The following is a 26,204-nucleotide window of genomic DNA, read 5'->3' as shown; positions in this document are numbered from 1 at the left end:
GAAATTTACTTGACCTAAACAAGACATGATTTTGTCAGTAGCCAGGAATTGATGAGGAGCTGATTCTTTTTTCTAAACCATAACAGAGCACGAGAAAGCCTGGGACTCGTACAGGCAGGGAATAGCTTCCCTGCGATAGTAGTAGAAGGTCTGGGACTCGTGCAGGCCGGACAGTTTCCCCTGCGATAGCACGAGAAAGTCTGGGACTTGTGCAAGGAAGCAGCCCACGTCACAATCAATTATACATGGCCATTCTAGAGTGATCACCATGTATACATCGTCCTTTTAGCACCCAAAAATATATCGATTCGGCAAAAAGCAATGTATGAGTACATTTGTGATTGTATATTATATCTAATTAAAATTCTTGCACAATTACTGTATATAGAAAATAAGGATGTGACAGGAGACAACCTTGGCGTATTTCTTGTATGTTCATGGAAGGATGGTGAGAGTGTTGAATTGTGGATGACTTGGCATTTGGTGTTTTTGTAGAGTCCTTGGATAATATTTACTATATATACATATAATACATGATCGACCGCATCGGAATCTAGAGAGTAGCTGAATTCCTCCCCAGTTTTTGGCAGTTGCTCAGGTCGCCCTTCTTTGGAAGCTTAATGATGTCACCTAAACACCACCACTCAGGGATTTCCACTGATTCCCAGATGTTTTCAAACAGCTCATGCACGGTGCTGTAGGCCACGTGCATGTCCGAATGTCAAAAGAATAGGCCCACAGAAGCGGTAAGCTTGTCGTAAAAGGCAACTAAATAGTGCTCAAAACACTGGCTGGGGGCTAGGGCGCTCTGCCCATAGAACAACTGGGATGTGTGTCTCAGGTGGTGGTATGGGGTAGCCCTGACCTTCTAGGGTTGATAGGCCATCATACGGAAAACCTGTTCGCAAACCATAGTGTAGCAACGTGTTGGGAAAGATGCCACATTTCCTGCACGTTAAATTACCCTTCTGTGGCATTCTACCAGGGTATGAACCATTGGGCTCTGTCACAAAAGGCTAAATTGCCCGATCCTACCTACTTCTCTCAATTTCAAGTGGTAATCAAAATTTGTCGACATCATTATCCTTGTGTTCCATCCCATTTTTCATTTCATCATCAATTCATGTTCATCGCCTGGATATAGCTGAAATATTGCTGCTCGGGCGTTAAACCCAAACAGTCAATCAATCAATTGAAAAGATAACACAGGGAGAGAACTCATCATGGGGAAGGAAAAGCATTAAAGGCACATTGGACTGCTAATAAGTCTTAAGTGTCGTAAGGATATAATTGCACTTCCTCTATGAAATTTAAAATTCGAGTAGTTCAGATTCTTATTAGCAATACTAAATAATATTTGAAGCTGATCAAAAGGAAATTTGTTGTCATTTAGAAACCGTATAAGTTCGAGCTGTCTCGTACGTAAGTTCCTTGGTTTTTAACTATAGGTAGCAAAAGTTAGTCAAGAGGTCTATGCAATTTCCACAATGGAAATAATTAGACGGCATGGTATTCTTATCTTTTCTCTATTGGAAATAAAATCTAAATTAGTTATAATGTTTAGTGGTACATGTAGTTCGTGTATTTTTGCATCTTCCTAATAACTTGTTTAACATACTGGATTAATATAAAACAAAAGTCTCTGAATATTGATATCCATTTCGTTGCTCATTATAACATGAATTTTTCGACTTCGTAAAATGTTAATATTAGACATTTTGGTGGACCAAGCTCAGAAAGCTCTTTATGCACTATATAAAAAGATTCAAAATATTTCCATTCCGATTGATCTGCAATTAAAATTGTTTGATGTATTGGTTGTTCCTATTTTGACATACTCTTCGGAAATTTGAGGGTTTGAAAATAAGGCTAATGTTGAAAAATTACATCTTCAGTTCTGCAAACGTATACTGGGTGTTAGATCATCTACGCCAAACTTTATGGTTTATGGGGAACTTGGGAGATTTCCACTTGAACTGCAGATCAAACTGAAAATGGTTGGATTATGGCATAAATTAGCTTCTAGTAAAAATAAACTGTCTGGTAAATTATACAAATTATTATTCTACATGTGTGAACATGGTGAATATAATTTTAAGTGGATTAACTATTTAAAATCTATATTTGATAACTGTGGACTCAGTGAAATATGGAATATCCAAGCGAATGTTGATGGTAATTTTATGAAAATTAAAGTTAAGCAACGTCTTCAAGACCAGTTTATTCAAAAATGGTTTACTGATATGAACAACTCGTCTAGAGGTGAATATTCTAATTTTAAACATGAATTTCAATTGGAGCCTTATCTTTTAAAATTAAAGTTGAGTTACCGGATAATTTTTTGTAGATTAAGGGTATGTAGTATAAAGTTTCCCATTGAAACGGGGAGGTGGAGGAATATCCCAAGGGAAGATAGAATATGTAGAATTTGTGGAACTGGTCTTGGGGACGAATATCATTATTTTTATGAGTGTAATAATAATGTAGTTTTAGACTTAAGAAGAAAGTTTATATTATACGAGGTATCCAAGTAGAGAAAAAATGTATGGCATGATAAAATTTTGCAATATAAAGGTATTAATAAATGTGTCGATATTCATGCAAAAACTGCAAAAGATGTTTAATTAGATATGCTATTTGTATGCAATAATATTGTGAAAATATTGTCTTGATAACTTTATGTGTGATATTTTGTGTTTATATGTATGTACTTTATATTTATATATACATTTATATACTCCTGTTACGCAGTACTCTGCGGCTGAGTTTTTTTTCTAATAAACAGTAAACAGTAAACATTTCTTACATAATTTAATATGCTGAATGGCAGTTTATGGTACATTCACTATGTGTACATGGCTCTCCTTTCTTTTTCTTTTTTTTTATATTTTTTCTAAGCTTTTTTTTATGAAAAACATAATACATTATTCATTATTGTGGAACTTCATTTATTTTTTTCTTGCCACAGAAAAAATATTTTATTTTATTTTTCTTCAAAGTGAAATTAATATATTTTTTTTTCAAAAATATCCCAGCCCCTCCCTCAATATAAAAATGATCGATGCCTAACAGTGTAACGGGGGTGTATTTTTTGTACTGATAAATAACGTGTTTATTACATGAGGTAACGCTTCATTGAAAGCTATGATGTTCTAAATACGAACTGTTCACTACTTTCATGTATTGTATTTTTCGCTGTGTCCATTGCTTTCCATCATAATTTGTATTTGAGAGGATTTATACGAAGTTCATTTAACATTTATGCTCCAAAGAAAACAATGAAAGATCACATTTTGAGTTCAAGCTGAATAACTACTACAACCAAGAAGAGCACGTATTTCCCATGAAAGGTAAATATTGTATTGTTCAAATGTTACCTTGGAAATAGACCAGAATAATCTTATATTAATCATATATAATGATATGGTCAGTCGATATGAAAACTCACTAAGGATTCTTTATTTTAGCTAATGAACTGATGCAATGATTTCTTCTAAGTTTGTAATGCAACCATTATTGTTTTTATTTTAAAACTAAATGCATGACTTCCTTATTACGAATTTACGGTCTACTAATGACCCATTCCATTTTGTTTTTTATGTGAATTCCTTTTCATCCCAATTACAAAACGAATCAAAAGTAGTACAACTTATTGAATACTTCTTAAAATCCCGGATCCTAGGAGATGTCCTAATTGATTTGTTATTTTTATTGACACTCTGAAATGAAACGTGCAGTATCTATGATTGTCAAGTTACTTCTTCTAGCAAGATGAGGAGGGTACGCTTATGTCTCTAAATAACATTTTTATTCTTTAACTAATATATTACTGATTAATGAAAGTTTATGGAAACATTTTGGCGACTTTACATATTGTGGTCTATTAAATACATTTGTAAAGAGAAATGAAAGACACCATGTTCCACTGATGATAATATTTTACTGCACTATATTGGCACAACAAAGTATCCACATGAATACAACTACGTGTATTTAATATACTTTTTTTAATAGTAATGCTTTATGGTTTGTACCTACAGAAAGTTGGCAGCACAAGTCAAACATGTCTATTAGGCTTGAACAAAGAAGTGGCAAGTACTGTTTTTAATTACTAAAAGCACAAAGGTGTATAATAAACATTATTGTCATGTTATGTGATTAGCAGATTAAGTAACAAATGAGGAACATGGTAACTCGTATATAATAAATGTAACATATTGTCACTTTATATCAGAGATGCATTTTAACTAGTACAACGCCAGACTGTAGTCGTATATCACTTCAGCTTTTTTTAATATAAGAAGCAATCACAGATGCACAGTAGCTTGTTATATTTGAGCCGCATGTTTGTTGAAGCCATTTTGTTTGGTTGATACAAGACTATACTGCGTTTTTTCGCTTGACATGGCTGAATCCATATAGTCAAATTTTTTCCAAAAACAAATGATTTTATTCACTTCCTGTCTAAAGAACTTTCCGGTAATGTAATAAATGAATATATAGCACGCACTGTTTGACAAGCATATTTCTTCCACAATTTTGCGTACGGCCATGTACTTAAAGTATTTCATCCACTTAGAGTCTGATGCCAGTAGTTCATAGCTATGAAGGTTTTCCTGATCACCCTGTGGTATCTCATTCTGTATTGCATATACCACTGATGCTGGTAAGAGTGTACAAATGAAATAAAACGAAACTGTTAACAGAGTAACCGTTGAAGTCGGATTTCCACTTGATGATGCCACAGCAGGTCCACGTGACGTAATGCGCTTTATCTCTTTAATAACTAGAATGTTGAAACATAAGACACATAGCGGAACCACCAAGAAGAACAAGATTTCTGTCGCTGCCGTCCAGATTGAATTAAAGCTATCCAGTTTGACATTATTAACGCATACATTGTAATTTGGGTAATATTTCCATAGCCAAGCCTGAACCAACGCAAGACTACAAGCCAATAAGGATAGACACGACGTAACAATTAATGCCCTTCGCACTGTACAGAAAGTTTCCTTTTTAAATGGGTGACATACGGCGATATAACGCTCAATCGTAAAACTTAATACTAACAATGGTGCTAGATATTGGGGAATCATAGCCACTACATTTAATCCTTGGCATAAACCTTCATTTGAATTAGTGGGTATGTTCCATGTGTATGATAATTCATTCAAAGAAAAATGCATTATAAGATTCAAGGTGTGCACAAGAGCAAGTATCCCAAGATAGATAGCTGACGAGTTTCTCCGACTCTTCCGCCCGAGCCATACTATGGCAGAAATTGGGTTTCCTATTAACCCTATACCATACCAGATTGGTGAAACTATTCTGTCTATGTAAATACTTGCTGGCTGAAACCGTAGTAAAACATCAGTTGCCGTGAAACGTGGTTCCTGTAAACTTTGGTTTAATGGTGCTGAGGTTGTATTTAAAAGTAAAGTCACATTCTCCATTCTCCTGAAAAGAAACAAGATAAATATATATATAATTTAATACATAAAAAAACATGTGCGAAAATGTGTACTGAAATACATTATATGTCGGTTCCCCGTTTGTGGTTTATAAAGTCCCGTAAATCTGAAACATAAAAAAAAACGAACAAATTGAATATAACAGGGAGCTTCCTTTCATGAAGTTTAATACTGTTCTAAAGACCTTTTAATCCCTCAAAGTGTTTTTGAGTTATTGAACGACGTATCGTGGACAGGCAGTCCCTCTCACTGGTATATTTACTGGTAGAGACGTGCTAGACATGTAAGGTTTCATTCACCCTGTATCGAATGGATGCGCTTTAATCTGGTGCGTTCGTATATACCAATCATGTGGCGCAGACGGGAAGTAAATCATGAAAGGAAGAACATTGTGGGTTTATAAACAAACATGAAAATCACAAGCCAACTTTTGGTCCTCAGCTGCCGTAAGTTAGAAATGCGTTGAACTGTACCATACCTGACATGTACTTGAAAAGATTTCCTTATATACATAAAATCAAATTTTAATCACATTAGAACAACAATACATGTATTCCACTGAGGAAATGACTTTCGAACTCCGGTATAAATTTGACAGGAAACAACCACTGAATAGACACAAATGTTGAAGCCTTACAGCCATTTTCTATTTAATGACCAAGTTTCACTAAGTAAAATAGATGGTATCATAACGAATATAAATCTACCGTGTAATTAAATTCGTGTTAACACTGAAATAGATACTGATGATTGAACAACAAACTAGAATGGATACTATTGAAGAGAATGGATACTATTGACCAGAATGGATACTATTGAAGAGAATGGATACTATTGAACAGAATGGATACTATTGACCAGAATGGATACTATTGACCAGAATGGATACCATTGAAGAGAATGGATACTATTGAAGAGAATACAGGATAATAGATCGTGGATTTGGCTATTGAGGTATTGTTTAATACAATCTGGAGGATAGAAAGCTAAAACGAATTCGATGTATATAAAAAAGGTAATAAGATGTAAATTGTTGACTTTTCTATCACGATCTTCTCCTCACTTTATACTTTTTACAGATTTTATACAAGTAATGGACATAAATTAATCGATTATTATTGGCCAATAATGACAGGACTTAATAATGTACTCGAGCAACCGTTTTTCTATATCATTAAATGATGACTCCCAAACAAAATCATAAGAAGCCAGAATTGTGAACATTTTAATGAAATACTTATAGTTTATCATTTTTCAGTGATTGTGATGCCATGAAAAACCCTGTTGAGGGGAAAATACTTTCTCAAATCGATATATTGTTGTCAGACTCTGAACAATATTCCATATCTTTAAATGGAATACTGCATGGTATCTCATATCTTTTGTCTCATCGTCGTTTTATTGTGCAAATAATAATGAAAGAAAGCCTTTATCTGTGTACACATTGGAACAGAACTATTAAAGGGATCAATTTTATACTGAACCATTTTATCAATAATCGGATGTCTTCCCACTTCTTCAGCTGAGTGATATAGAAGTACCTATTGAAGCGTATGAGCTTTACTTTAAGACTATGTTTTATTATAAAGAAGATGACTATATGCACTCTCCCTTAAAAGGAGACCGATTAAATTTTAAGATATTTTTTTTCTTTTCTTGAAAAAAAAACACACGTCAGGATTAATAGGTTCTATATATAGCTCACGAGAAAAGTGTTTATATTCTATAGTTATTCTATTTAACTTGTATACTGTATATGTGTCACATAATTATATCGCATTCTATAAGAAACTGAAACCGATAACCTCCGACGTTTTGATATAGATAAAGATGAATCACGATCAATTTAAAATATAAAACAAATAGTTACATTTGTTGTACTTTCTGTTTTAAGTAAAAGAATCAGTTACATTTCAAATATATAAGAACTTATTCTTCTGTTCCGGATGTAAGGGTTTTAATTTGCATACTTGTCTTAAGTTTTTTAAAGCATCATTTCATGTTGAAAGTTTGTGTCACTGTAAAGTTTGCATATTCTTCCTCTCCTAAAATGTGCATAATAAAAGTAAGAATTAAAATGTAAAAAGGATGAAATCAAAGTTTCTTGTGATATTAGACATATGTAAAAGAAACGCAGGTTTGTTCACTTCATTGTACAGGTATAGGTGTTGAAGGCAGTTGAGGTTGTTGTTTAGTTTTACTCCGTGTTGAAGGCAGTTGAGGTTGTTGATTATTTTACTCTGTTTTGAAGGCAGTTGAGGTTGTTGTTTAGTTTTACTCCGTGTTGAAGGCAGTTGAGGTTGTTGATTATTTTACTCTGTGTTGAAGGCAGTTGAGGTTGTTTAGTTTTACTCCGTGTTGAAAGCAATTGAAGTTGTTGATTATTTTACTCTGTGTTGAAGGCAGTTGAGGTTGTTTAGTTTTACACCGTGTTGAAGGCAGTTGAGGCTGTTGATTATTTTACTCCGTGTTGAAGGCAGTCAAGGTTGTTGTTTAGTTTTACTCCATTTTGAAAGCAATTGAGGTTGTTGATTATTTTACTTCGTGTTGAAGGCAGTTGAGGTTGTTGTTTAGTTTTACATCTTGTTGAAGGCAGTTGAGGTTGTTGACTAGTTTTATTCCGTGTTGTAGGCAGTTTAGGTTGTTGATTATTTTACTCTGTGTTGAATGCAGTTGAGGTTGTTGTTTAGTTTTACACCTTGTTGAAAGCAATTGAAGTTGTTGATTATTTTACTCCGTGTTGAAGGCAGTTGAGGTTGTTTAGTTTCACACCTTGTTGAAGGCAGTCAAGGTTATTGTTTAGTTTTACTCGATTTTGAAAGCAATTGAGGTTGTTGATTAATTTACTCCGTGTTGAAGGCAGTTGAGGTTGTTGTTTAGTTTTATACCTTGTTGAAGGCAGTTGAGGTTGTTGATTAGTTTACTCCGTGTTGAAGGCAGTTGAGGTTGTTGTTAGTTTTACTCCTTGTTGAAGGTAGTTGGTGTTATTGCCTTGTCTTAATCCGTAATAAAGGATGTTGGGGTTATTTAGCATTAGTCCGTATTGTAGGCTGTAAAGTTCGTTGTTCCACAATTATCCCACAGCCCTCTGTTTGTCTGGGTACTATTTTGGAACGGGAATGTGGTGTTTTACCTAGCTCGAGTCGACGTAAGCTGGCTCAGATTGAGGGATCAGTCGATATTGCACGTTCTACATTCAAGAACCTTCTCACTTCATCTTTCCTTTATACGTTGTTCATGTTGAAAATAGTGAACTGCATGTAATTCATTTTTTAAAGAAAAGTTAGCTGACAACGTAACAATACTACAAAGGATTGTCGAAATCCGGAATCAGTGTCACATGAACTAGTTTACCCGATAACCAGTACTTAATTTATTATAGACCAAAAACATTGTTAGATTTTGTAGTCTTTTGTTGTTGTTGTTTTATAATTACTACACACTCTTTTCACAACTATAGGTTTGATCTGCCTTCTCTCTATTATGTTTCAATATGTATTACTGTTGAGATAAAATTTATTTAGTCCACATATATTTGTACTCATGTTTACTGTCGTATTATTATTTTAACATATACTTCCATAAAGAAGTAAAACGTTTCAAAGTTCAAAGTATCAAATAATAGGAATGAAACCAAAAGAAAGAGAATATTTCCTATGCCGGAATATGTTTAACACTCAAAACATTTAATATATAATAAAATATCAGGCGGTAATCTTTCATCAATGTAAACAATTAATGTCATAAAAAATGAAGTGATCTTGTTGCCGCACAGCTGTTTCGAAGATACCTATCTCCACCTGTTGCCGACTTAACTGGCGTATTATGATTCTAACCAAAAATCTATATTTATATAGCAAATAATTTAATTACTCCAAGCTTATTAAACTACAATGTACTGTGAATCTGTCAATACCATTGTTATTCCGTACGAAAATCAAATGGAATTCAGGAAATCATACTCAACTACAGACATTTTATTCACTTTTTTTCATTTTTTGAAATTCTTAAAGCAAAAAGAAAAAAAATTATTTTGTGCTTTTATAGATTTTGAAAAGGTTTTTGATACGGCATGGAGAGATGCATTTTAGTGCAAGGTATTACTTATCCATATAAATGGTATAATGTATAATGTTATTCTGAGTATGTATACAAATGTAAAATATTGTATTGTACAAATGTATATAACATTGACAAGTATGATTATTTCCGATGTAATATGGGTGCCAGACAAGGTGAAATCTCCCACCTATTCTTTTTTCACTTTATCTGAACGACTTGCAAACCATTCTAGAAAATGCAAAATTATCAAAACTACTTCAAATTGTCATAATGACAACTTAGATATTTTTCTTAAACTTTTTATTCTATTGTACGCCGACGATAATGTCCTGATGGCAAAGTCCGCCACAGTCTTAAAGGAAATTTTAAATGCATTTAATACATAACTGGAGGCTCAACATAAGCATTGAAAAAAATAAAAATTATGATTTTCGCATGCGATAGACAGAGTCAAAATCTAAAGTTTTATTTAAATGGATCAGATCTGGAAACTGTAAATGAGTTATATTATTTTTTATATTTTTAGATTTTTATTAAACAGGACAGGAAACATCAATAAAGCTATTAAAAAGCAGGAAGAAAATGCTAGAAAAGCAATGTACGAAGTTCTGCAAAGAGGAAAAACACATGATTTGTTAATTGAGTGTCAAACCGACCTTTTTCAATAAAATAGTTGAACCCACTTTACCATATGGGGTTGAAATATTGGGTTGTAGCAAATCAATATCATGCCAAAAAAAGGTTCAACTCAGGTTTTGCAAACTCTTTATCGAATTAAAGTCATCAGCGCCCAGTTATATGATATATGGTGAACTTGGCATAATGCCAGTGAATGCTGATATCCAAGTTTGAATGATATCTTTTTAGTCACGTCTATCAAATGGAAAAGAAGAAAAACTTTCGCATATTCTTTATGATGTCTATGGAAACATTTGTGAGTTTTCTTGGTAAAAACATGTAAAAAAATATTGGACGATACTTGTTACTCATATATATGGTTATATTTAGAATAAAATTTAACTTTTTTGTATATGCATTATAAGTGTTTGTTTAAACCCTATATCATCTACCCGATATCGCATACCATATATCACACCCCTTCACAGACTATAATTGAAGTATAATGGTTAAAATATATGATATAATGAACATGACATGTTAAAATCTGTATCACATGCTGTATCAACCCTCAACCTGTATAACCCCGCAGGCCGGTGGGCCTTGGGGTGATATAGGAGTCTGGAGTTAAAACAGCATGTGATACAGATTTTGACATGTAATATTCCGTATATACCAAGCAGTTTTTAATACCAGTAGGTTAAAAGCTGCATTAAAAACAAAATTTAAAGACCAATTTATTGAAGAGTGGCATGCTATGATCCGAAATTCAGAAAAAGTAGTAAATTATAGATTATTTAAAAAAGAATTCAAATTTTAAAATTATTTAACAATTCTTGAGGACTCTGTGCGCTTTCAGAGCCACAAATCATAAATTGCCAATCGAAACGGCGATAGAACGAAAGACGTGAACGACTCTGTAATAAGTGTAATGACTCAAAAATTGAAGACAAATTTTATTTTATTATGGAGTGTCCCTTTTTCAGTGGAAAAGAAACAAACTTATTAATAAAAGCCGGTCAACACGACCTAATATCTTAAAATACCGACATTATGTGTTCCCAAAATAGAATAAACATGGAAAAACTATGTAGATTTATAAATTGCATCACAAAAACAGATTTTCTCTAGGCTTACCTTTTAACCTTCTTAAGAGGTAAATGTTTTCCTGGGGTATGAATGGGTGTGTGTGTGTGTTGTTTTGTTTTTGTTTGTATGTTTTGTTTTTTTTTCTTCATTATAATGTAATGTCTCTGTACCATTGTATTTATGGTCTATGAGAATAAAATATATGTCTGTCTGTTCATTAAAACTACTTGGAAAGTTGTACAAAAAATTATTACAAGACATTTAACCGTAAAGTAATGCTTGATATGTCCAGTATTCTGCCTACTTTATAATTGAATGATGCCGTATTGTATTCAACAACGAATGTATATTAAGTCCTTCTAAGAGACAAAATCCATTTCCAGAAGAAAATACCGGTTGATGAGAATAAAATGCAAAATTCATGCAGACATTTTTTAACGAAGAAAGTCTGAGCTTTTATGTTAATTTTCAAAATCTAAAGGCCACAACTCAGCAAAAAAATAATGAGACCATCTCAAAAATTCGAACTTGATATATACCTTGTCAATGTAAAGCAATGCACCAAATATCAAATGAATATCTGCTAGCATGACGAAACAAAATGAGGAGAACTTGATTTTTTGCATTGTTTGTGAAGTCCAAGGAATTTTTTTCGTAGAAATGAACTTGAATTGTATCCTACTGTGGTAAAGCAAATGCGGAAAACTAATTTGCAGGGCTGACATACGGGCGGACGGAGTGAAAACCTGAAGTCCCCGTCGGCGAGACTAATTATAGAACCAGGTAAACATGATCACTTGTGCTTCACACTCGTTCAACCGCTGTGTGTTTATATTTTCGGTATTCATTGTACTAAAAAGGTGCTTAATGTTTACCGTACTGAACAGTATCAAAGAATGCAGGACATGGATAATAATCATCCCGTCACGAAATGAAAAACTCCTAATTAGTGGTTCACGACCCTTAACGTCCTCGATAATGCTGTCATTTATTTCTCTCGCTTGACAATGTGACTGCGGTGATAATACCACCCAGGGATTTGTTAAAACCTTTCTTCACGTTAGAAGGGGCACTTGCCATTGAGCAAATTGAATCGATTATTTTAATTATTGCTAGCTAAATGTCTTGTTAAAATCGATTTCCGCATTGCCTTTCTCGGTTTTATACTTATTAAACCGGTCCGTATTCGTTATTTTTGGTAGACAAAAATAAAGAAATTCTAATTTATTATTCGATTACTTCTAAAATATGCAAATGAAGTACTTAATATTGTTGTTTCTAAAATTATATCGACCTCTAAATATACTATTAAATAATGGCCAAAATGTGTACTACTGAGCATCACGTCATCACGGGGAATGCCAACATCGCAGTGAATTTCCGAGAACAGTAAGTGCAAATATCAGTTCCAGTGAGCATCAACATACATTGTGCAGCTACAAAATCAGTATATTCAGCGTTGACTTTTGAGATATTTTATAACTCTGCATTATCCCGAAACAAGATTTCTTCTCTTCAAGTACAGTAACAGTCACTCACTCACTTGTAATAGAAAACATTGTGATGAAAGAATAAAACTCGGTACTTGCTGTGAAGAAATATCTATTAAAGCAGTGCATACCTTTTCAGGAATTATTTGTTTGTATATTATTCGCCGTATATGTTGTCTCTGTGCTTCTATGCTTGCCTGTGTATTATTTAAGATTATTTTGTTTTGAAATGTTCCACTTCATTCTATTCATTCTTAGAATTCTTCCTTGACTTATATTTGTATTATTGGCTATAAAATACTTGTAAAGAGCTTTTGAATAAGCTAAGAGCACATGAAACAATATGACGCGATATGTTTTCTACATTTCATTTAACAAAGTACCTCCTTAACAACGATCTTATAATATTAATACCATAAAATGAATAAGAATGAAATGAATTACATGAAAGTCACAAACAAATCAATGTTATCAAGTGAGATTCGTTGCTCATTTTTTACGATAATTCTGAAGCAAATAGACAAGATTTTTAGTATTTTTCATAGTCAAATTAAATACTTCGCGCATCAGTTCATATATTTGACAGAGTGGGAAAACCCGGTACAAATATGAACGAACTGCTCTTGACAAAACTAATAAATACGAGTTTTTATGTTAATTTTTGTACTTTTCCTCTATATTTGATTTTAACAAATTAGAATTTTCAGTAACAGTACATTTTTGCTACAGATTTCAATGAATCTTTAGGTCATATAATAAGTTTCTTCTTGTAGTCGGAATCCGTGGGAAAATAGGCGAGACAGGAAGCTTACTCGGGTCAAATAACACAGGAGAGAGAGAGAGAGAGAGAGAGAGAGAGAGAGAGAGAAAAGATTAATTCGTGGACACGATTTAGGAATTTGTTAATCGTGGCCACGAATTAGTATGAAAATCGTCAATGGCCACAATGTACCAATTCGTGGCCACTCATTTATTTTTTCTCTCTCATGTTTTTGACACGAATAAACAATGTCTTTAAAAACATATCCATTAACATTTCTCAAACAGCTGATATTGAAAATCACATTTTGTAAAATTTTGATAAAATATAAATATTTCATATGAAAATTACGATAACAAACCAAGGAAAAAATTTCAATATCAGGCGATCCCATCATTAGTGAAATTGTCCCCCCCCCCCCAAAAAAAAAAGAAAAAAAATCAGAAAAAGTTTTACTTGCTCAACGGTTTCCAAAGGTTATTTTTAGAAAATATATTTTAGGAACTAGATACTTACAGATATATAAGTCACTAAATTCCTTTAGTTTTAAGAATCCAATTAATTATCAACTATAACTTATCCTTCAGTACCTGTTGCTCGATATAAAACTCCTATAAAAACGTGTAAAACTGAATAAAGACTTTCTTTAACAACATGATGTACATATGCAGCTGCTACAGTCATTTTTCACTACAAATGTTCGTAAGATCGATTTTAATTGTACACAATGTAACAAATTTATGGATGTAAATTTGAATGAGTGATAAACCATTGATATTTTCCAGAACTTATGTCTACTTTACCACCATGACCAAACGTTGGTTTATTGACCAGGCCAAAATTTACGGTAGCATGTGATAACGAAAATCTATTTCTAATGTTCCAACATGGATAAACCTGATACAGCATAGGAATTGTATGATTATACAGAGTAAATACCTGTACTGCTGGTTAATACTCAGTAGGGATCGTACAGATTATAGACAAAAGGAATTTAATAAGGCGATAAAATGTAACTTACATTCCATTTTAATGCAGTCGTAGGGATAAAAAACAACCATATCAGTTTGTACGCTATTAGCGATGCACATATTGTTTTACATGTATGCGTAATAACATATTACAACTGAACATTTGCTTCTCGGGGTTTCATGAAGTGATTTCTAGTAATTTCGGAATACAGAATGTTTTTTAAAGTTTGGTTGTTCGAGCTTATGACCGAACCACATTTTCTATAAATCTATCATGAATGCAGTTCAACGCTATATGTTATACTTGTGAATGAAATCTTATACAACTGAGAAATTTTATACACGGTATATCGCAAGATAAATACATTTAATGGTAAAATATTGCTTCAAATATATGTAGTGAATATTTTGTATCTTGACTGTATCATCGATGTTTTCAGTGTTGAAAGAATAAATAGAGGAAAATAGGGTATGAAATTATTTGGACTGATTCTATTGAGACATCTATGGCAATATCGCCTGCATTAAAGTTCAATGTACTAAACCATATGGCTATCTAGGTAATATGAATTATGCATTTTAGCTTTAATGCCTTCCCGTTGGTTTGTTTAACACAGAGTGGTAAAATAGTAGAAGACAGTATATCTATATGGCATGAAATAGCAGAACAGATGATCTAATTAAAGATATAAGTCACATTAGACAAATATCACATTATACGTATCAGAAGATGACCACTATACTTGCTGCTCCATCCGATAATATATTTCATAATATTGGGATGATTTGACCGGAAGTCTTGTCCGGTTCTAACTGTAAAATTTATTGACAATTTGAGAATCAAAACTTGCATTTTCAATTTTTTTTTAGCGTAGTGTTGTTCCATCGACAGTCCAGACGAAAAAACAAAAACGGAACTGGTTATTACGAAGACGGGGGGTATAAAGGAAAAATTGCAACATATGTCTCTCATATGTTTGAAAAACACCTGAAAAAACATGTTTCTCATATGTTTTTCATGTTTAAGACCATCATGAAAAACATTTCAAAAAATATGCTTTTGACAAACAAATTAATGAAACACAAAGAAACATCAATCGTGTATCTTCCGTAAGCCTTAGTGAATTAAAAGGGTATGGTTTTTATATCTTTTTTGAAAAAAAAGTTTCCATGTGTTATATCATATTAGGCACAAAATCTTATATTTCTATTTTGGTCCTAAACATATGTACTCATATGTTTTAAAATATACGAAAACATGTCTTACATTTTTTCCTGTATAGAATAAGCTCTTTCAGCAAACTTGATAAGTAATTATAAAAAATCAATTAACAAATTAAAACAGACTTCATTCGCCATACGACATAGAATACGGTCTACAACTGTTAATGACAAGAAAACAATATTGGAACTAATTGTTTCAAATAGAATATATCTGGGATTCAATTAATTTGTGAATCTAACATCATTAAAAATAAAATGTTACAAGAGTAAAATACATATTTGCTTTAGATAAAATTTGATTTACAATATTTACTCACATTTATATGTGTCTATATTCCTGGTCTGCTGAATGCATTCATTCTATTGTATAAATCCCATGGCAAATTGGCTAATTAATTCACCTGCAGTTAAAAATAATTTATAAGCTAACAAAGTATCATGTTAGCAAATAACCTTTGTTAACCAGACTCTAAACTGCTATGATGTCAAAAACACAGCGTTTTACTGAACGTAAATAATTAAAACAGAGGACGTTCCCACTGGAGATCTGGTCCAAGTAACCAACTATGATAGTTAATAAATATCATCACTTAATTACCATTACTTTGTACACAAAATTAATTATATAAATAATTAACACATTTGGATTGTATGTATTGGACGTTCAATAATTTTTTCCTGGTGCTGTTTGAACTTATAGAATAAGTTCCAATTATTACTACTAATAATTTCTATATGGAATCAGCTACATTGATTGATTGATTGTTGGGGTTTAACGCCCGAGCAGCAATTTTTCAACTATATTCAGGAGATGAACATGAAGTGGATGATAAAATGAACATGAAATGATGATGAAATGAAAAATGGGATGGGACACAAAGAAAATGGGGTCGACTAATTTTGATTGCCACTGGAAATAGGGAGAGGTGGGTAGGGTCGGGCAATTTAGCCTCCTGTGGCGGAGCGCAAAGGTTCCTACTCCTATCGAATACCACAGCAGGGTTCTTTAACGCGCGAGGAACGTGGCATCTTTCCCAACATGGTGCACCACTATGGTTTGCGGTCAGGTTTTCCGTATTATAGCCTGACAACCCCAGCATGTAACACGCCCGACCTTACCCATCCCCCTTTTTCCAGTGGCAATCAAAATTTGTCGACCCTATTATCCTTGTGACCCATCCTTTTTTTCATTTCATGTTCATTTTATCATCAATTGCATGTTCATTGTCTGAATATAGCTGAAATATTGCTGCTCGGACGTTAAACCCCAACAAACAAACAAACAAACAAACAAACAACCCGGTTGCTCTGTGCACAGAGCGCCCTAGCCTCCGGCTAGAGTTCTGAGCACTATTTAGTCGCTTTTTACGACAAGCTTAGCGTTGCTGTAGGCTTATTCTTTTGACACACGGACCTGCACGGGGCGAATTAGCTACAAGGCTCTGCTCTCTCTCGTGTCATGTTATGAGATATACATAACATGGGATCTTAATTTAAACATCATTTCTGATACAAATAAAACTCTAGCAAAATTAAATTTGTGTATTTAGAAACATAAAATAAACACGATTAAAACAAATATATATAAATTGATATACAAGCTTATTACCATCAAAATGAAAAGGAGAAAATGGAAAACATTACGGTACTCAATGTGTTAAGCAAATTTGATATCTGAGAGCAGTATTTAAGAAAGTGAAATAGCAATGTAAAACATTTGAAGCCGATAGCATTTCCTACTCGATTATTTGATTATCTCCTTGTAATAGGCTCCATTAACAAGACTGAAATTTGTAATTTACTCCATGTTCAAACGCCTGGGGAAACAAAAGGATAATGACATTCCTCAAATTCAATATTTTATCATGTAAGCAAAATTCACCTACATTGTTTCTATGCAAATTAATTTAAATTGGAACTTGAATATCATCAAGTATTCTGAGCGAGTATTATGACAAGACATCTTGATTGTGACTACATTCCTATCATAGTTGCAACCAAAACAGTTCACTCTCACTGGAGTTGAATTCTTTATTACTAAAAGGATTCATCGTTGCAGTAATGGTCATGAATCATATTCCTTGAATAATTACAATACTCTATAAGTGAGATCGATGTGTTTTTTGTTATAAACATAAATATACATGACCTATCATGCTTTATCAAAATAATACAAAGTGATGTAAAAACTGTTAGTATATTGTTCGACATATAGATATTCTTTAAGGTTGTTGAATAAGACAAAAAAATCCTTGTTCCTTGTTTTCCTGTTCCGTGTTTGATTTTATAATTATAAAGCTTTAAGATGCCGAGATGATTGACAATCAAAATTTAAAATACCTCGAGGCATGACGAAAATGAAGTTGAGACCTTCGTATTATGGAGATAATTGTGCTGTCAAACTGATCTTCTTCTCTCACAGAGAATTAATGGAAATCAATATCAAATAATTGTTCTAAATTTGGAGGTTATAAAATACCTTTAACGTAATAACATAGATCATATTTTTGTATCTGTATATTAAGATATGATTTCTTTAAATTAACAGGAGGCGCTTTGTAATCTCACTCTACTGTTGTGTCCCAGTTAATTTTCTCTCCTCTCAAATAATTTATCAACTCCTTTAAATCAATTCTGCCCAACCTCTTTGAAATAATTTTAAAATTCTAAGACAAATATTTAATTATTAATTTTCTGTGAATAGGCATATATGGAAATGAGAAACATATTTTCACAGCACCTTTCTTGTTTATCGTATCAAAATTTAACTTGTAGCTTACTTTAACAAATTAAGTACAAATTTATACAAATCACCATTTTACTGCTTTAATGTTTGAAATATTTTGCTTAATGACTAACTAATAAATAGTTTGTAAGAAGTCTTTTCTATACTAGTACATCATCAAAAATATCATTTGAACGAGGATCTTAAGGTAAATTTGATTAAAATTTAACTACACAACCTTACAAACAAACCTGATAATGATAAATAAACTGTCCTTTAAAAGTGCAAAACGAAAATGAACATTGTTTTGATCAAACTGAGGTTAATATGACAAAAAAAAACTGACTTAAATTATAGGTTTTGTCATTTAATCATAACTGCTACTGACGGTTCAATACGCTTACGAGGTTGTTACCCGAGGTTTATCCGAAAATGAATTTCTACAGGACACGATTAAAAGAATTATAGGTAACGCTTAACAGTGCATTTTATTTTGAGAAGTTTCCAAGTTATAGGAAACGTTATAGTAGTAACCCAAATTTATTATATAAGTTCAGTTTAAGCAAAGCTCTATAGCAAGTACTAAAAATGAACTGAGGGCCGATACAATGCATCATTACCTACGTAGATCGAAATTCATTACATTTAGATATGGAGATTATAACAATTTAGTTTTTAGATGGAACAAGACATGAAGAAAATGAAGTGAAAACATTCTAGCTCTTTAGTTGATTATATTGTCAAAGTGATCTGTTTCTATAGCAGTGTTTTCCTTTCCTTCAGAATAATGGAAATCAATGCTAGATTGTTGTATTCTCTATTGGTATGACATGTAGTAATAAAACGTATGACAAATCTAAACAACATTACACATCAAAGAGACAATGGCTAGACGTGTAAATAAAACCATAGTTGGTGACAATTACTTTTAGTGCTTTGTACAAAACTGATTGAATTTTTTTCATCTGACACATTGTACTCATTTATCCAAATTTGGAGAATCACTTTATATACTTATATAGATTAGTTTTCAATGATGACTTGTACCTTGCTCCCTTTCCTTGCTCATCTACTTTTTGCCTACCGTACCACATACATAGTTTTAAGTGAAGCACATGATGGAAATTTTCGTAAGAGACTTCTCAGCTTCTAAAAGAGAGAATGTTTAGATATTGGTGTATAGGTTTTGCATAGTGACTTGTAACGTGTCTGCTCTTTCCGGGTTACTTACTCATCTACTTCATGTTGACCGTACGACTTTGTGCTCTTTCAGGTGATGCATAATTGTTATTTTTGTATTGATTGATAGATTGTTGGTGTTTAAAGCCGAAGCAGCAGTATTTCAGCTATATCCGGGCGTTGAACATGAAATAGATGGTAAAATGAACATAATATAATGGTAAAATGAAAAATGGAATGGGACACAAGGATAATAGGGTAGACAATTTTTGATTGCCACCGGAAATAGAGAGAAGAGGGGTAGGGTCGGGTAATTTAGCCATCTGCGGCGAAGCGCAAGAGGGCCTATATACAAATGTAGCTACTCCTATCGAATACCACAGCAGGGTTCTTTAACGTGCGAGGAGCGTGGCATCTTTTCAACCCGTTGCACCACTATGGTTTGCGGTCAGGTTTTCCGCATTATTGCCTGACGACCCCAGCATGTAGCATGGCAGGAGTACCCCATTCCATCACCTGGAGCACACAACCCAATTGCCCTGTGGGTAGAGCGCACAAGCCCCTGCAATGGTGCTGGACACTATTTGGTCGCCTTTTATGACAAGCTTAGCGCTGCTGTGGGTCTATTCTGGTGACACCCGGGCCCGCACGGGGCAACACTTTTGTACCAAATTTGTACTTGTACCGTATGTCCCCTTTCCAGGTTTCACCGAAATAGTTGAGTGAGGTTATTCTTACAATAACCACGACTCAGCGTAAAACATCTTGTTACTTATGTTTATAAGTTCAAATATTTGTTTTTATATCTATGGCATTATTGAATTAAATATCAATTTAACAGATGTACAACTAGTTGAGCAACACTGTGACAAAAATGGATGAATCAACGGAACATGGTAAATTTAGTATTCAAATACTGTAGTTACATAAATAAAAGCGAAGGCAATATGTTTTGTTACAAAAAAATTTAAAAAGCAACATGTTTTGCAAAATGTTTTCAATCATACTCATTGTGACTTAGATGTTTTATAGATAAATAATCTATGATACAGTTCCAGTTGGAAGCGTCCTAAATTAGAATAGCATTTAAGATGATAGTTATTATATTTATATATATACGATAAGCATTAAGTTCAAATATTTTATATTTCTCATTAATTACTTACTAGGACGGTCTAACTAAGAATAAATTTACAAAAAAAATTATAGGAAATCGCAGGTTTTAAATAAGTATGGTTCTGTTTGGGTAAGACAATTCTAATACATTTACATATTTTTGCAGTGATGGATCTTTTACTTTCGTTATCCCTATCGAATGAAACATGATACAGTTATGGGAAATAAAAAATAAAATTTACATGTAACATTTACAAAAGGCTTTCAAATATATTGACATCATACATGTAATTAAGTAAATGGAACCTTATAGAAATAGTTTTTTTGTCATAACAAACATTTAACTAACTGAAAATACATAATTCTATATAAAAATTGTATGATGACCGAAAAAGATGCTACTTAGTATAAGCGTGATCTACATAAAGCGCCTTGTTTGTTTATTTTATTTTACTTTATCTTTATCTTCAAAGAAGTGATGCCATAAATGGTACGAAATAGATATGTATATTCTACAATATGTAATTTACTTAACAAACACATCAGGGAAGTCTCAAGACCATCTTCATTTAGATATAGTCTTATAAGATAGCTTTGTTGCGTTTTTTAAATATATTCTGAGATTTTCTTAAGATAGTCATAGTTTTGGTCTTAAGAGATGACTTAAGACATGTCTGAGAAATTTCATCAAACTGGTCCGGTTATTTTCTATTGTGTTTTTATACTACTGCAAAAAATGATTGCGATCGTATATAATGATATCATGCTGTCGTCGCCCGTAGACAATTTATGTTCGGACAATAGCATGAATATTAGTGTAAATACCTTTATCAAGTTATACCACAAGGTGCAACATCACAAAATGAAGTTTTGGGATGATTTTGGTGGTTTTAATTTGAATCGTTTAAGAACTAGGGGTCAAAAAGGGCCCAAAAACAGGTATGTTCATCATGTCCGGACAACAACTGAGTAATTGTGAATGGATTTCTTTGAAATTGTACCACAACGTGTCATGCCATAAAGGGAAGGCTGTGAGTAATTTTGGGGCTTGTGACTCAAATCGTTGAGAAGATAGGGGCCAAACAAACTTTTTCTTTACATACGGGCAAATATTAACTATCAGTGAATGAATATCTTTGAAATTGTACCATTAGGTGCCATAATACCAAAGGAAGGCTGAGATTGTTCTGGAGTTATTTGAACCATTTATAGATAAGGGGCCAAAAAGGGACAAGAAACCAGCATTTTGCATGATGTTGGGACTATAACCTGATTATAAATTAATGGTATCTTTGAAATTATAGTAAAAGTTTCCACACCACAAAAGGTTTGCTGGGATTGAGTTCGGTTGTTGTAACTTGAACTGATAAGGAATGAGGAGCCAAAAAGAGCCAGAAACTTGCTATTCCCTGATGTTATATGGACACTTGATTGAAAGTGAATGTACCTCTTCAAAATTGTAATAAAGGTGCTATACCAACAAAGAAAGCTATCTAATGGTGCTATTTCGGCTTAACATGATATCTTCATAAACCAAACAATTGATCCACTTACTCGAACCTTTTTGTTACTGATTAAGTTTATAAAATTATCTCTTACTGACTTAGAAACACGACTATAATGACGATGGTCAAAGTACATATTTATAAAATGAAATTTGACATGATACTGTGCTTTATTGGTGTCTGTTTTGGTTTTGTTTTGTTTTTCATTGGTCGATACTTTGTTCCAAAATGTCCGTGGGATTTATCATAATTCGTATTGGATTGTATTTGTCAATGATAGCTTTGCATTTAACCGGAACAAAAACAAAAACAAAAGAACAACATGAGAGTGGATACCTAACGAACGAAGGTACTATAAATGTATATGATCTTCTATGACGAATACACTCTACACGTTGACGTACTCCCAAATAGTTAGAGTGGGGAAGCGCTCTCGGACCCACGTGGGGTCTGGGAGTAGGCCAGAGCGTCAACACAGCAGCCCAGCCGCTAGTAGGACATACTCTGAGTTCTTCGGTCAGGTATCCCGAAGGCTGGGCTCCGCTACCTTCTACTACTAACAGGCATTACTAACAGAATCCCCGTAAGGGGCGGTCGTGCGAGATCCTTAAGGACAGTCAAGACCGTAAAAACTTCAAATCATCATGACGAATATAGTAAATGAAACAGACATACAAACGAAACAATCATACAAACTAAACCAATTATTAATGCAACCCTTTAAAAAATGTTACCTATATTACGGTCAAGCTTGTATGATAGGCTTAAGTTTCTTTGTGTAAACATGAAGACGAAACAAACAAGATTTTTGCTACTATCGTAGCAGACATATCTTCAGGCTGTTATAGATAATCAATAAAAGCAATACGATACTTGTTGTCTCTTACTGTTGTCCTCAATTACTTATGTATATTTTGTGAATTATGGCTAAGAATTGTCTCCGAGGAAAACATTTCTCCTTGATCCTGTTACATATTACACAATTGTAGTGAAGTTTTGAACGGAAAGATGCCTAATTAGAGAGGTGGATTGGGTGAATAGGGTTGTCACACGCCAGGATAGTCTTACGAACTTTTCTCCAAATCACTATACTTTATCAACTAAAACTAACGGACAATTTCAGTATTTTTTATCGTTAACTGAAGTAAACAAAACAAATGGTATAAATGTTAATAGCCAACCACCATGTTAGATATGATAAAGGACCATTATAATCTAAATCATTTTAACATGGAACAGCTTTTTTGCAGTTTAATTATTCAGGTCTTTTTAAGACGCCGTGAATTCTTGGGTGGGAGGGGGGTCAGTAGACTGAGGTTCTGCCAACTTCCATTTATTTTGTAACACTATGTGTGTAGGAATTTTTTTTTGTTGAAAAATTGAATTGGGTTTAAAAATGAGCATTAAAGAAAAAGAGAAAACCAGTGTATATATATCCGATAATTTACTGTCAATTACGTTAAGAATTAATCTTCCAATAGATATCACAACAATACAATATTGACATCGTGTTTAACACAACACAAACAAACTTCAAGTAAATTTGTTTGTTTTTTTTTATTTTACGTTTATGCCAACCCGGAAACCACAAGTTTGGGTAATTATTACAACAGATACAAGACAATACTATTTTTTTAAAGTCTTGGTGGCTTATTAAGATTTCATGATGTCCATATAAAAAAACCTGCTTAATACTACACATACTTTATTTATAATTTGTATATATCAATGTTAAATACAATTTCTTTTTGGAATAAGTAATGTCAGCACACACAAAAATATGTTTAGGAAGAGTAATAAAAATATTAAAACAATGATAAAATCTATAAGCAAAAGGGGGTCCGTATAATAAATGGCAATATCAGGGTAAAAACCATCGTAATGGTCCTGACTTGGAACAGGCATTTCCGATACGATTGGTGGATTGAACCAGTAATCCATGTGCTAAGAGGGTCCACCGTACACCCCCCCTCCACACACACACACTCATCAACTTCATGGTGACAATTTTCGCCAAAGAATATTGTCGGATTCTTTTTCAGTATAAGCCTACATTTGTACTTTCTGATAAGATCTGAATATCGGTAGTAGAATTTTAGGCAGTGTTTTTAGAACATTGGTCCAAAAGCCTGTCTTTCAGGGAATGCTACCGCAATATAAATTAACAAATATTAAGAATAGTATCTACTACATACTTTAACAACTGAGACATAAACACCATAAGCATGTGATTCTGGCAATATTTCTGAACAAGAAAGGGAAATTTATAATTTTAAAATCAAAATCATCTCGCTTGTCATATATTTTGGAAATGATATTACTACTGTCGTCAATTTCGTGGTGAGGGTCTAAAAATGATGCTAAGAAAGCTGCGTCTATGGCAAGCCAAAGTGGACAAAAATCAATATTTTGTAATATTAGAAAATGAATTTTTACTATTACAAAATCATTTTTTAAATAATAGAAAAGATTTTTTAATATTAGAAAATGCATTTTGCAATATTAAAAAATCATTTTGTAATATTACAAATTCCCGATTCAGTAATATCATAAAATATCACACATTTTGTAATACTATAAATTGAATTTGTAATATTAGAAAATCGGTCACATTTTTTAATATTACAAAATGATTTTCTAATATTAAAAAATCGCAGCTGAATACGACAAATCCATTTTCTAATATTAGAAAATCAATTTCTTATAATAAAAAATCGTTTTTTAATATTAGAAATTCAATTGAATTTTTAATATTAAAAAAGTGTATTGTGATATAAGAAATCTAATTTGTAACATCAGAAAATGAATTTGTAATATTAAAAAATAATTCTTTAATATTAGAAAACACTTATTTTCTAATATTACAAATTCATTTTCTAACATTACAAATTCCTGATTTAGTAATATTATAAAATATCACACATTTTGTAATATTACAAATTGAATTTGTAATATTAGAAAATGAATTTGTAATATTAGAAAATGAATTTGTAATATTAGAAAATCAGTCACATTTTTTAATATAACAAAATCATTTTCTAATATTAAAAAATAGTCATTGAATACGACAAATCCATTTTCTAATATTAGAAAATCAATTTCTAATATAAAAAAATAGTTTTTAATATTAAAAATTCAATGGAATTTTTTATATTAAATAATGATTTTTTAATATTAAAAATGTGTTTTCTGAGATAAGAAATCTAATTCCTAAATTCTAAATTCTAAAGCCTTAAGATTTCTTCATAGGAAATTTATGAAGGCATAACCCATAATAAATTGGATGATATATGGTTTTGTAATTTTGTTAAAAAATAATCTTGATTTTTTTATAAGGGTTACTGTTTGAGTTGGCACACATTACATTTAGGTTTTTTTACAATACACGATCAAAAACATATTTAATTTTACAGATGATTAGATTTTAGAAAGGACCATTGAAAAGTTGGAATTATTCAAAGTATAATAGATTGCACAATCCTCACTCTATCTGCAACTTCAACCAAAAACATCAAAAAGGACATATCTGTTGTATTGGAGCTAAGTGAGGCATCTGATGTGTCAGTTTTACCAATCAATTAAAAGTTATATAGACATGTACATGTACATTTGTATATCTGCAGATTGAAACAGCTAATATTTGTGCTGGCTCTCAAATCCTAAAATCACAATACTTTTGGTATTGAATAATGTTTTTGGCATTGATGCAAAAATATGCTGTGTAAAATGGACCATGTCTTATGTTTTATTAATCTATCTGTTCAATCTCTGAAGCATCGATCATTTTATTAGCAAGGGGAGAGGGATCTTTTAAAAATGTTCCAAATTCCTGAAAAGAACTTTTTACTGTTCCATTGAAAAGTAGAATAATAATGATTCTATATCTTCCCAATAACTAAACAAGGCAGTTTTTTCCAAAATGAAATATTGATTTCGGTTGCTTCTGAATTAAAACTAAAAATTTGTGCTTGTGCAACCAAAATTCTTATCTGAC

The 26,204-nt window shown here is 32.5% G+C and overlaps 1 protein-coding gene and 1 long non-coding RNA gene across 11 annotated transcripts in view; one reads left to right on the top strand and one right to left on the bottom strand.

The window, feature by feature from the left end:
* Nucleotides 1-3,992: 3,992 nt before the first annotated feature.
* The window catches only part of LOC148622853 (uncharacterized), a 42,709-nt gene continuing 20,497 nt past the window's right edge, over nucleotides 3,993-26,204 (bottom strand). For 5 of the 10 annotated variants that reach the window (XM_088573113.1, XM_088573118.1, XM_088573112.1 and 2 more), the window contains exons 2-3: nucleotides 16,003-16,086; nucleotides 3,993-5,457 (exon numbers count right to left, since the gene is read on the bottom strand). In XM_088573113.1, coding sequence (XP_088429239.1) covers nucleotides 4,329-5,457; nucleotides 16,003-16,004 — 1,131 coding nt within the window. In that variant the 5' untranslated portion in view covers nucleotides 16,005-16,086 and the 3' untranslated portion in view covers nucleotides 3,993-4,328. Of the gene's footprint in view, nucleotides 5,458-5,949; nucleotides 6,084-14,006; nucleotides 14,102-16,002; nucleotides 16,087-19,457; nucleotides 19,560-20,755; nucleotides 20,769-26,204 lie in introns of those variants that run through there. The other 5 variants (XM_088573120.1, XM_088573117.1, XM_088573114.1 and 2 more) reach the window with 5 other exon arrangements.
* On the top strand, nucleotides 6,350-11,451 carry LOC148622854 (uncharacterized). The gene is made up of 2 exons (XR_015920709.1): nucleotides 6,350-6,486; nucleotides 10,060-11,451. It is a non-coding gene; the product is annotated as an uncharacterized LOC148622854 (long non-coding RNA).

The sequence above is a fragment of the Perna viridis genome, chromosome 3, assembly GCF_037379345.1.
Source record: "Perna viridis isolate PV_CMFRI_1.1 ecotype Kerala chromosome 3, ASM3737934v1, whole genome shotgun sequence".
NCBI classification, from domain to species: Eukaryota; Metazoa; Mollusca; class Bivalvia; order Mytilida; family Mytilidae; genus Perna; species Perna viridis.
The sequence above is the reverse complement of the archived record's forward strand: the minus strand, read 5'-3'. Positions and strand labels throughout refer to the sequence as shown.